Source organism: Gossypium hirsutum, chromosome D10 (genome assembly GCF_007990345.1).
Source record: "Gossypium hirsutum isolate 1008001.06 chromosome D10, Gossypium_hirsutum_v2.1, whole genome shotgun sequence".
Taxonomy (NCBI): Eukaryota; Viridiplantae; Streptophyta; class Magnoliopsida; order Malvales; family Malvaceae; genus Gossypium; species Gossypium hirsutum.
Window position 1 is genome coordinate 1,747,021 of NC_053446.1, and position 13,683 is coordinate 1,760,703.

Sequence of the window (13,683 nt, forward strand, 5' to 3'; positions counted from 1 at the left end):
CCATTATTCAAGCTTGACTTGACTCAATTACATAGTAGACTCATGTGACTTTTATAGGATGATTCCTTAGGGTTTATATCTTTGCAATTAATACAGCACAGCAACCGGAGTAGGCAAAGTAGCCTATTCATTTGCAAGTCGTGTATTGTTAAAGAAAATAATATGATATCTCTCTCCCATATGTAGTCCATTATTTAATTCCATGGTTATTAATAAGGCATTCGAAAAAGTTGTACAAAGCTTCCCTCTATATATATTGCGGTGAAAAACAAGGGTTATAGTTTCTTGATGACCAAAGATTCTCCCCAGTCTTGTCCTTTTTAAAACAATAGAATTGTGCTAGTGTTGTTTTCTTTATACAGGACATCCATATCCCTACCTTATCCACATGCCGCTATGATAATCAAACAAATTAGTTAGTAAGGCTGTAAGAATCCCAGGTAGGAATTTATGGATTTCGATTTTTTTAGTACCAAAGAAATATGGTTTTGGCTTCTTTTTTTTTATATTTCTTAAATTGTCGAGTCCCAGAAGAACTGTGGCGAGCAAAAGAGTAAGGAGTCGATAGCTGCGGTTCGTAGAATGAGGAGACAAGGTGAGCCAAGCCCCGACGAGACAAAAGGCGCCTCGATGTAATCGTGAAGGAGGTAAGCGAGAGAAAGCCACTCAGTTGCCTCTTATGCGAGGGTCCCCATAGGGTGTAAGATTGCCCCCACCAAGGCCAACTTGTCCGCAATCGGGAAGACCTTGGAAGAGTCTGAAGCTGATGGTAGTGGAAGTGACTGAGAGCTTCAAGTAAGTAGGCTTGGCAGTATTCGAGTGGTAAATGATGCGCATGACGTGGAGCTATGAGTGTTAAGGTTGGGTGCCATTCGAAGGTGTCCCAAAGCAGAGGACAATCGGGCACCAAGGAAGAATGTGAAACTGAGCGAGAAGAAGTCCAACCCTACTCCTGCAAAGGTGTAACGCAAGAAGTGGAGAGAGCGTCGGTAACATGGAAGTGAAGGAACCGAGAGTGAAGGTTCCTAGAGTAGCAACAGTCATGCAAAGCCGAGGGTAAAAGACTTGGCGCGGAGGCCCCGAAGAAGTGTTCTCGAAGAAGGTATCAATCAAAGAACCGAGAGCATGTATTGTGCTTAAAATTACCTTTTTATCCCCTATTAATTCTTCTACCATAGTACATTATGTTTAAAATTAACATTTCCTCTTCTTAAAAAAAATTCGCAGCATTTTTCAACCTCAATAATAAACTAAATATTACTTTATCCCACCACCTATCACATAGCAAAAATAAAAATATCAAATTATGCTAAGTTAAATATAATAATTAAATTCTAAATTTCACCGGACAAGAAAACAAAAATTGACCTTAATAAATTAAATAATTGTATTTTAGAGTTGTATTATAGGTCATAAGTATTGGTACATTGGTTTTTGGAGTCCGATTCCTCCCTTAAAAATATGATAGTTGAACCTATGAGTATCTCATCAAAAATGGAAAGGATTCAATACCTCATTAGTGTAGCTTTTAGGAAAATTATCGTTTACTCTCTCTTTTTTCAGTTTTACTTTATTTTTAGTTTTTAATTTTAAAACTTATACAACAACATTTTACTTTTCTTTAAAATGTCACATAAGATTTTACATGTCATTTAATAGTTAAGTTAACGGCTTCAATAATGGCAATGCTTGATTGATTTCACATTGATAGTTTGAAGATGTAATTAGAATGTTTTGAACTTTGGGGACCAATTTAAAATGAGAATCATTGTTTGAGGATGTATGCTGCAATTAAATCAAAAATTTATGAATAATTTAGGAAAGGGATAAACATCAAATTTATACATGAGCTTTGGTCTAATGTGCAATTTGATACATGAACTTTAATTAGGTGCAGTTACACACATGAAACTTGAATTGTGGTTCATATATTATACACATTTAAAAAAGGAATACATAAATTTATTTTCATATTGGATTAATATAATTGTTTATGTACGCAATGCATCAACGTAAAATGATGCTAATTTGATAATGTTATTAGTTATTTTTGAAAATTGAAACAAACAAAAATTTCATGTATAGAATCACAGAAAATCAAAGTTGATGTACGATATTAAATATTGGATCAAAATTCATGTATAGCTTCGATAGTTATACGTGATATAAAATGAAATTACTAATTACGGTTTTATCTATTTTTGGTTATTCTAATAATTAACATTCACCAAAACTAATTTTCAATAATTATAGGATTGACAAACTTAAAAATCGTATGATTAGTGGCTAAATTTAAAATTAAAAGAGAATTAATTGTCGTACGATACGGTAATTTAGTAGTATTAATACACTAATCATGATTACAAAAATATTGCATCTCTCCATTCCTAACCACATTTTTTCTCTCTCCTTTTTTTTTAATTTTCTTGCTTAATAAACGCAAAGACCACATTACAAAATAAAAATGGCACGCCAACTTGTTGTTCTTGCTTTGGTTTTGATTGCCCTCACCGGCGTGGTTTCTACCGCCGCACCTGCTTCCGACTCTAAGGCAGCCGCCTCATCCCCCGGTAGCAGCCCTGTGTTGTTCCAATAGGGTCGGAAGCGTGTAAATTATTGTACTAAAAAATCACACAAAGTTCAATTCCCAGGGAAGAAAGGTGGATCACAAGGATCTCTTAAATACCAAGTCTTTCCTTAGTCAGAATATTCCTTCTAACGTAATTTAATAGCACAATTAAATACTACTATTATACCCTCAAATATTGAAAGAAAAATATGACAAAAAGAACATAAGAGTTTTAACGAGGTTCGGTAAATTATACCTACGTCCTCGGGCACTAACACCAGATGATAACTTTACTATCTCCAAAATATTACAAACAAATAGAATTCCTTAAGAATTCTCAAATGGGAGAAGAGAGAAAACTAAGAGAGAAAGATTGGTTGGGATGAATTGAAATGAGAAATGAGAAGGCCTATTTATAGTTGAGGTTCAAGGACCAAACAATAAATAGCCTATTATCTCAAGGACCAAAAAAAAATTATCCCTTGCCACTTTTCCAAAGTTTGTGGTTGTCAGTATTGATTGTCTCCCATTAATGTTAATGGCAACCATTATTAATTGTCTTCCATTAATGTTAACAATCTCCACCTTGAAGATTTGATTAGGATAATCACATCTTCACACACTTCCTTCAACTCCCCAAATTCGATAAAGCTATCTTTTGTAGTGCCTACAAATGCGCTCTCGAGCGCCATACACCTGAAGGTGCTCAAATTCTCAGGATGTTAATCAAGTTCAAACAATGATTAAACTTGATTGTTGTTACCACCTTGGTCATCATATCTGCGGGATTATCTTCTGTCGAAATCTTCTGAAGTAGAATTTTTCCTTTTTCAAAGACTTCCCGCACAAAGTGATATCTTACGTCGATATGCTTGGTTCTTGAATGATAGACTTGATTTTCACTAAATGAATAGCGCTCTGACTGTCACAATATAAACTTATGTGACTTTGAACAACTCCTAAGTCTTTCAACAATCCATTAAGCCCAATAGCCTCCTTAACAGCTTCTGTAACTGCCATATATTCTGCCTCTGTAGTAGACACAGCTACTGTAGACTGTAAGGTAGACTTCCAACTCACTGGGGCTTTCGCAAGAGTAAACAGATACCCCGTAGTTGAACGGCGTTTATCTAAATCACCAGCAAAGTCGGAATCAACATATCCAACTACAAACTGACCAAGTGCTTCATCCTGTTCAAAAATTAAACCAGCATCTACGGTTTTTCGAAGATACCGTAGAATCCATTTCACAGCTTGCCAATGTCCTTTTCCAGGATCATGCATATACCTGCTCACAACTCCAACAACTTGTGAAATGTCAGGCCGCGTACACACCATCGCATACATCAAACTCCCAACTGCATTAGCATATGGGACTTTTGCCATATATTCTCTTTCTTCTTCAGTTTTCGGAGATAATTGAGCACTAAGTTTCAAATGAGAAGCAAGTGGGGTACTTACATGTTTTGTGTTTTCATTTACACCAAAACATTGTAATACCTTTTTCAGATATTGCTTCTGATTCAAACAAAGCTTGCCTCTCTGTCTATCTCTACTTATCTCCATGCCGAGAATCTTCTTGGCCTCACCTAGATCTTTCATCTCGAACTCTTGATTCAACTGAGCCTTCAGCTTATCTATCTCTTTTTGGCTCTTCGAAGCGATTAACATATCATCAACATACAAGAGTAGATAAATGAAAGATCCGTCATGCAGCTTCTGCAAATACACACAATTGTCATATTTGCTTCTTGTGTACTTCTGCCTTCTCATAAAGCTATCAAGTCGCTTGTACCACTGCCTCGGGGATTGCTTCAATCTATATAGCGATTTGTTCAGCTTACAAACCCAATTTCTACCACCAGCATCTGTGTATCCTTCGGGCTGAGTCATATAGATCTCCTCTTCTAACTCACCATGCAAGAAAGCCGTCTTAACATCAAGTTGAGCTAGCTCCAAATTCAACTGTGCTACCAAGGCCAACAAAATTCTAATGGAGGAATGCTTCACAACAGGGGAAATACATCATTGTAGTCAATTCCCTCCTTCTGAGCGTAGCCTTTAGCTACCAATCTTGCCTTGTAGCGAATATCCTTCTTGCTAGGAGATCCATCTTTCTTTGCGAATACCCACTTGCATCCGATTGCCCTTTTACCTTTCGGTAATTGCGCCAACTCCCAAGTATTGTTCTTCCAGAGAGACTGCATTTCTTCATCCATGGCGCTTTTCCATTTATCACTTTCTAAGCTTTGCATTGCTTCTTGATAAGTGATAGGAATATCATCAACAACGGGAAGGGCGTAGGCCACCATATCAGTAAATCGAGCAGGTTTACGAATTTCTCTCCGTGGCCTTGCAACTGCAACTGGTTCTGGTGTACTTAGTGGTTCTTGGGTCAGAACCTCTTCAACCTCTAATTCCTCTATTGTGGCTGGAGAATTAGACTTATTAACTGGGCAAATCCCCATCTGCTCAAACTCCACCTGTTTTGGAGTACACTCCACCTGCTGTGGAGTATTGCTCGTCTGAATATCTTTATCTGCTACCTTTTTCAATGTGGCATATTCATCAAAGGTAACATCTCTGCTACAGATCATTTTCTTTGTGCTTAAGCACCAAAGACGAAATCCCTTCACTCCAGAAGTGATTCCCATAAAGAGAGCTTTCTTTGCCCTCGGATCTAACTTTGACTCCTTCACATGGTAATATGCAGTGGTTCCAAACACATGTAAGGAATCATAATCTGTAGCCGGTTTTCCAGACCATACCTCCATAGGAGTTTTTCTTTCTAATGTAGATGATGGCAAACGATTAACAAGATGGCCAGCGTATGTCACAGCCTCAGCCCAAAATTGCTTGCCCAACCCAGCATTGGACAACATACATCGAACTTTCTCCAGCAATGTTCGATTCATACGCTCTGCCAATCCATTCTGCTGTGGTGTATCCCTAACTGTGAAGTGTCGAACAATACCATACTCTTGGCACACATCGAAGAACGGATCACTTTTATATTCCCCTCCATTGTCCGTCCTAAGCCGCTTGATTTTCTTGCCAGTCTGCTTTTCGATCATAGTTTTCCATTTAAGAAAAACTCTAAGCACTTCATCCTTAGTTCTCATGGTATACACCCAAACTCTTCTGGAAAAGTCATCAACAAAAGTAACAAAGTAGTGTTTTCCTCCCAATGAAGGTGTCTTGGAAGGCCCCCACACATCTGAGTGAACATATTCCAAAATACTTTTTGTATTATGGATAGCAGTACCGAATTTCACTCTCTTTTGCTTTCCCAGAACACAATGCTCGCAAAATTTTAATTTGTAAGCCTTTGCACCTTTCAACAATCCTTGCTTTGCCAGAATTTGCAAGGATTTTTCGCTGGCATGTCCCAACTTCATATGCCACAACTGCATTGAGTCCAATTCTTTGTTACCGGAAGTTGTAGCGACTGCTCCAATAACTGTACTACCTTGGTAGTAATACAAGTTATTTTTCCTGATGCCCTTCAATATCACAAGTGCGCCAGATGTCACTTTCAAAATCTCATCTCTCATAGTAACAACAGAACCATTAGATTCCAAGGCTCCCAATGAGATGAGATTTTTCTTCAAACTGGGCACGTACCGAACATCAGTCAGAACTCTGGTTGATCCATCTTGATTCTTTAATTAGATTGAACCTATCCCAACAGTTTTACAGGCATTGTCATTGCCCATATAAACAACTCCTCCATTTAGTTCTACTAAATCAGAGAACCACTCCCGGTTAGGGGACATATGATAGGTACAACCCGAATCCAATATCCACTCATCTGAATGGAACGACGATGATGATGCAACCAGTGATAGTTCAGAGTCACTAGTATCATGCTTAGCAACACAAGCATCTACAGCAGCTTTTCCCTTATTCTTTAGCTTTGGACAATTTTTCTTCCAGTGGCCTTTCTCATGACAAAAAGCACATTCATCTTTCCCGAGTCTGGACTTTGACTTTGATCTCCCCTTTTGAGTTTTCTTCCGAGTGTATGAACGACCTCAGACTACTAAAGCTTCTGTATCTCTGATTGAGTTTTTCTGTTTGTCCTTCTTTATCTGTTCATAACTGTATAAGGCCGCACAGACTTCGCTCAGAGATATATCACTCCTGCCATGAAGTAGAGTAGTTTCTAGGAACTCAAACTCCTCAAGAAGTGACCCCAACAGCATCAAAGCCAAATCTTCATCTTTGAATGTCTCATCCATATTCAGCAAATCAGTGACTAACTGATTAAATTTGGTGATGTGATCATTCATTATGTTACTTGGGACGTATGTGAAGCGAAACAGTCTTTTCTTCAAGTGGAGCTTATTTTGACTGTTTTTCTTCAAAAAATTTTCTTCAAGTGCCACCCACAACTTATTTGCAGAAGTCTCCTTTGAAAAAGCATACCTCTGCTCTCGAGAAAGGCATGATCGAATTGTGCCACATGCCAACCGATTGATCGCCTTCCAATCTTTCTCCTGTACATCATCTGGTTTCTCTTCATCAATGGCAATGTCTAGACCCTGCTGAAAAAGGGCATCTAGAACCTCACTTTGCCACATACCAAAATGGCCCGTGCCATCAAAGATCTCCACGGCCAATCTTGCATTTGCAATTGTCGGTCTTGTCCATATGGACGATGTTGAAGCTCCTACACCGACCGTTTTCTCCATAATCTTTCAATATACCTAATGAAATCTTTTCTGATGTGGAAGATCAGTTTAAACTGCAACCACAGAGCATACTACGATTAACGTTCGGCTCTGATACCACTTGTTGTTCCAATAGGGTCGGAAGCGTGTAAATTATTGTACTAAAAAATCACACAAAGTTCAATTCCCAGGGAAGAGAGGTGGATCACAAGGATCTCTTAAATACCAAGTCTTTCCTTAGTCAGAATATTCCTTCTAACGTAATTTAATAGCACAATTAAATACTACTATTATACCCTCAAATATTGAAAGAAAAATAGGATAAAAAGAACATAAGAGTTTTAACGAGGTTCGGTAAATTATACCTACGTCCTCAGGCACTAACACCAGATGATAACTTTACTATCTCCAAAATATTACAAACAAATAGAATTCCTTAAGAATTCTCAAATGGGAGAAGAGAGAAAACTAAGAGAGAAAGATTGGTTGGGATGAATTGAAATGAGAAATGAGAAGGCCTATTTATAGTTGAGGTTCAAGGACCAAACAATAAATAGCCCATTATCTCAAGGACCAAAAAAAAATTATCCCTTGCCACTTTTCCAAAGTTGGTGGTTGTCATTATTGATTGTCTCCCATTAATGTTAATGGCAACCATTATTAATTGTCTTCCATTAATGTTAACACCCTGCAGGTGCACTAGCTGGGGCTTCTGTAGATGGCAATGCTGTTGGTTCCTCCCCTCCTTCTCTGGCTACAGCTCCAAGTCCTAGCGGTGGTGTCGCTCTTGAGGTCTCGGCGTCGACTATTGTCGGAGTTGGAGCGGCCACCGTTGCTGGCTATGTTATGTTTTAAAATATAATGGTTTTTTTAAGGATGGAACAGGCTTTTATTGTTTTATTATATGAGGGGAAAAAGAAAAAGAAGCTGCCTTATTAATTATATTGTAATTTGATAAATTTTTTTATGAATAAAGAGGAACTGATGGATGCATCTTAAAAAAAAATTTTGAGGGATCAAAAGTTAAATATCTTGTTTTGTATATTTTAAATTGTTTGAATTATGGAGTTAAAAATAAAATTTTTATAATCAATTGAATCAAAATACTTGAAAGAAAATAAATTTGTAATTTTATCATTTAGTGAATCGAAAGTCACAAAGGACTGAATTGAGGAAAGAAAAGACTATAAAAAATTTGAAAGAAGCTTAATTGAGAGAGAAATGGTAGTAGATAAATTGGGCAGCCCTATTGAAAGAAGATTTTAGGCCTTGACCTTGTAAAAGTTTTATTTTTAGGTATATTTTATGTTTATTTTACAGTTATATTTTCTCTCTCTTAATAATGCAATGTGTCTAACCACAACGTTTTAACATCCGTTGCCAAACCTTTATTGGAATTGATACGTTTAAGATTTGGGTTAGAAGAGAAAGTGCCTAAAGCTAGTAAAATGACTGTACCATGTATGGGGATTAGACTTGTCCAATCCAAGGTTGTCACTTGATATTTTTCTTTTAATTTTGCCAACAAAATAATCATGAAAATGAAGCTAACAAAGATTACTAGCAAATACCAACAATTTCTGAACATGTCGATCCATTTCGTCATTTAAAAAATCTAAGGCCAAAGGCCAAAACAAGTGGAGTTTATGTGTACAAAGTGGACTTAGAGTGGGTCGTTCAAATTTAATTTCATCTTAATTTTATTTGATTTAACTAAATAGTTTGTGTCTGACATGAAATAAAAAATCTCTTGTTCTACTCTAACCCGAGTAAACCACCCAACCTCACATGCAACTTCAGCTTTTTCCTCAAGCATTTATCTCATCTATAACCAAGGTTGAATTATAAATCCTTTGTGAGTATATTTTTTTTCATTTAATTAACTTAAAATTTTAAGGCACCAAAACAGCCATTTTATCAAATTAAGTGCGGATATAAGGGGCCCTAAAATAGAATTTTTTTCATTTAAGTCCTTTATCATTTATAAAACTTAAATTAGTAATAGTAAAATTGTACTTTGGCCCTTAAAATAATAAAAATTTGATTTAATTCTCTAAAATTATAAAGATATAAGCTATTAAAATGAAATAATTACATTTTTACTATCATAAAAATATATAATTTAATTCCGGCCCCACAAATCATATTTCTAGATCTATCACTGCTTATTAGAATTCCTCCACCTATCTAACATGCTATAATTTGATATTTTGTTTTTATAATGTTGTTAGTAAACCCAAATTAAAAATATGTTGGTTGCTACCATTAAAGTGATAATATGAAAAAAAATTTTAAAGAATAGTGATGAGCATTATATAAACTTATTATTAATAGAACATGATTGAATGAATTTTTATGTGGTTTTAATTGTGTGATTGAATAAAAAAAATATTTTTCACGTCATCACTTGAATGAAAGCAACTAACTGGGTTGTCAATTTGATCATATTAATAACATTATAAAAATAGAGAAATAAAATTATGTTAAATAAAAATAAAAATTAAAGCCAACAACTTCTTGCCTAGTGACAAGAGCACTATGTTATAAGTATAAAGGTTTGGATTCGATCAAGCAACCTCATTCTCCTTTCTCAATTATAAAAATAAAAAGATTAAATCTCTAATTTTAACCGGATTGGAGAAGAAATATAAGAGGTGCTTCATTTCGCTTTTATTTTCATCAATAGCCAATCATGGGCAGGCCCCTTTTTGCAATTTACCAAGAGTCCTAGTGGTAATTAGGAAACGTTGGGCCAATTTTGCCCAATATCTAACAGGCTAGGCCTAGGGATAGGGCTGGATGAAATCTGATCCGATTTTATATCTTTCTTTCTCATTTTGTTTAATATTTGAATTATGACACTAAATGCATCAAATTTGTTTAATACTTGAATTGTGACACTAAAGAATTCCTCCATTCCCACTTGACCTCATTGAAATATTAAATAATTTGTATATTATATCATCTTTACAAGATTAAGTACAAATATAAAAAGGCTTATAAAAATTTAATTAAAAATAAAACAAATTTAAAAATTCCAAGGTTGTGCTTCAAAATTCTAATTGAAAACTTTGAACTCAATTTTTCTTTAAAAAAAATGCCCTATAAAATCGGATTAGGTTTTTGGTTATGAGATTAACAACTTTCCTACTGAACTAGCTAATTCGTTGTTTATCTTCTAATTTACAAATCACTAATTAGTTTCTATATTATGGATGGAGGGAGAAAAAGGGGAAACTTGGTGGAGTTATGAAAGTACCACAAATGAAAAACCAAGCATACTAAAAGGCAAATTTGATCATTTGTTTACAAGTTAAAAGAAGGAATGAAAAGATGAGCAACTAGGAACCTTCTTTCCAAACCCATAATAGAAACAATACAAGTTCTAATGGAACCAAAGTGGGTTAACAGACCAGTTGAATTTAACTAAATGGAGGCTTTGCTTATTTTTGGCATTGTGTTATCATGGATGGAAGCTGAAGGCATTGCAATATGAATATAATCATTTTAATTTTTACATTTCTTACAAACGTGGGATTACTCAACATTACAATTTATATAAGATTTAGATTAAAAGGGAGGATGAAGGTTCGCACAATGGTATTGGTCTTAAGGAAGCGTGGGATTATTCAATGTAATGTATTGTAGATTGAATTTTAGTTCGATTGACATGGATATTGTTGTTAATGTAGGAGGACATGGGTTCGAGTGTGTTGAAGTGTATTTTTCTCCTATTTATGGGTTAAAAAGGGACTATGGGTAGTTCTAAACATTATGAGAAAAAATAAATATGATCAAAACCTACAATGAAATTGTTCAAAAAAATTTATATATTGATTCGAAATACAAGGCCTTATTCTTTTAAAGTGGATACCATAATTAGAATTTCATTTAGGCCTTATTGGTCTTTGAAATTGAAATTTTAATTTTCAAAATTTATAAAATTTTTCATTTTGACTTTTCATTATACTAGTTTATAAAATTTTCCATTTTTGAAGGCTAAAATTGGAAATGGAACACTCATATGAAGTTTCTCATTATTAACCGGATTAACAAGCACCATTATACCCCCAACTAATTTCATGGTCAATGTACATAGAATCACCCAAAGGAAATTACCTGAAATCTGAAAGCATAACCCTTAGTTTACAAATATAAAAACAAAAATTATAAATATGTTAAAAGCAAGCAGGAGAACCAAATTAATACCTAAATATAACAAATCTTAAATTTTGATGGGTCTCCTTTTTTTACCAACAATACATTTGCGAGAATTATAATTCCTTAATTAGACATTACCATTGTCATTGTCTATCAACTATATATAAAAGAAAGTTCCTAAAGTCTTACATGACATCTTTTCTTTACATGATAAAATAATGGTTAAATTTCAACTATGATCCCTCTATTTTTTTGAGATTATATAATAATGGTTAAATTTTAGTTTTAATCCTTATACTACGCTCAACATTTAATTTATATACTTCAATTTTTGACATAATTTAGTACCTTAACTTTTACAGTGTCGTTAGTTAGCCTAAATACTTTGTTCTAATTAAAATGTTGATGTGAATTTTAAGAAGTATTAAATCGTTAAATCGTTAAATTTTATTTGTTAAATTTAGTTATTTAAGTCCATTATAATGTCATCTTTTTTATCACATGACTATTAAGTGAGCTTTTTTATTATTATTTTCAATATGCTATAACAACAAAGAATTTAAACAGTGTTAACAACAAAACTTAAATTTTTAAATTTAAAAGATAAAAGAATTTAAATTCTTAAAAATAAAAATATAAAAACAGAAATGATAATCTATTACCCAAAATAATAATAATGATAATCAGTGGACCAACCTAATGATTGATTATCTTTAAAGCTTATAAATATAATCACAATTTGGAAGGTGTGAAAGAATATTTGAAAATATATTTTTCGACTATTCTTATTCCCATGGTACATATCCTTAGCAGCAGTGCTTTTCATGCTGTCTCCATTTGGACGAATTAGACAGGAAAGCGACTCATCTAACTTACTCGAAGTAGGGTAGGATATTTTTAAATATATAAAACAATTATCAGTCTAATTATGTTAAAATTTGAAATAATCCTAATACCTTTACTATGTGAAATTTTGAAATTCTTTATCAATGTACAATAGGGGAGGGGAAGGGGCAAACAAGTCCCAAATCCCCAAAATTCATAAAATCATAAGTTAATATATAATAAAACTGTAATTCAACTGTAATAAAAATTTCTAGCTTCAGTCTTATCAATGTGAATAACTAATGGTGTTAACAACTTGAACTAACTAATAATATTATAAAATAGGACCAATTTACATTAAATTAAAATATAAAAACTAAATTTCAAATTTTAAGATAGTAAGCATGAGCATCACCAAATTTTATACCTAGTACCACTTATGGAAAACGCATAAAACTAGGTTTCGTGTGTTTCCCTCCAACACATTCGCCAATTCACTTCAAAATTCATCAACAGGTGACACAATCTGATGATGATAGTGACGTGCAAAGTCCGATTATGTACACATTTGCTAGTGGCTCAAAACTAGACAAACAAATGTTGTCCAACTTCCAAGCAAGCAATTACACGTATAAATCCAAATCCTTTTTTAAGAATAAATACCTTCGTCACCAATTGGTACCTCCCCCAATGCAACTTCGAGGAAAGAGAACGTTTTCAAAACGAAGCCGGCCATGAACTTATATACCCCCCACCAACAAAACGCCGCCTGCAACAACCTTCCTCTTACCTGTACATTCATTGTCATCAGCAATCCTTTTCTTATATACATGAAGTTATAAATACCTTACACGCCTAGTTGCCTAAATAGCATGCACTTGAAAATTTCTCAAAAAGACTAAACATGGCAGATGCTATTGTGTTCGAGGATTTCTTCCCTGCCATGGTGGATAAGTTAGGTGCAGAAGGGTTTATGAAAGAGCTATGCAATGGGTTTAGGTTGTTAATGGATGGGGAGAAAGGGATGATTACATTTGAGAGCTTGAAGAGGAATTTGGCTTTGTTAGGGTTACAAGATATGGATGATGATGAAGTGGTTTGTATGTTGAGGGAGGGGGATTTGAATGGTGATGGTGGGTTGGATGAGATGGAGTTTTGTACTTTGATGTTTAGGTTAAGTCCTGCTTTGATGATAAGTTCAAAGAGTTTGCTTGAAGAAGCTTTGGTTACTGAAATGTAACCCTTTTTAATTGTAGCCATTGTTCTTTGTTTTAGGGCATTGTTTTGCTATATTTGTCTATGATGAAATCAAACGTCTCTTTTATTTTATTTTTTCATGATGTAATAACATAATACATTATCGGATTTTAAGATATAATTTTTATATTTTAACTTGACGAAATTTGATTCTCTTACTACTTTTACGATGTGATTAGGTAATAATTATATTTAAAT

The 13,683-nt window shown here is 34.3% G+C and overlaps 1 protein-coding gene across 1 annotated transcript; it reads left to right on the top strand.

Annotated features, from left to right (window-relative positions):
- Positions 1 to 12,922: 12,922 nt before the first annotated feature.
- LOC107942068 (calcium-binding protein KRP1) lies at positions 12,923 to 13,557 on the top strand. The gene has a single exon (XM_016875710.2). It carries the CDS (start codon positions 13,133 to 13,135, stop codon positions 13,466 to 13,468), a length of 336 nt encoding a protein of 111 aa, XP_016731199.1. The 5' UTR covers positions 12,923 to 13,132; the 3' UTR covers positions 13,469 to 13,557.
- The last annotated feature ends 126 nt before the right edge of the window (positions 13,558 to 13,683 follow it).

What these genes read in the sequence shown, in the direction of transcription:
- LOC107942068 (XM_016875710.2), top strand. Translation starts at nt 13,133, where the DNA reads ATGGCAGATGCTATTGTGTTCGAGGATTTCTTCCCTGCCATGGTGGAT.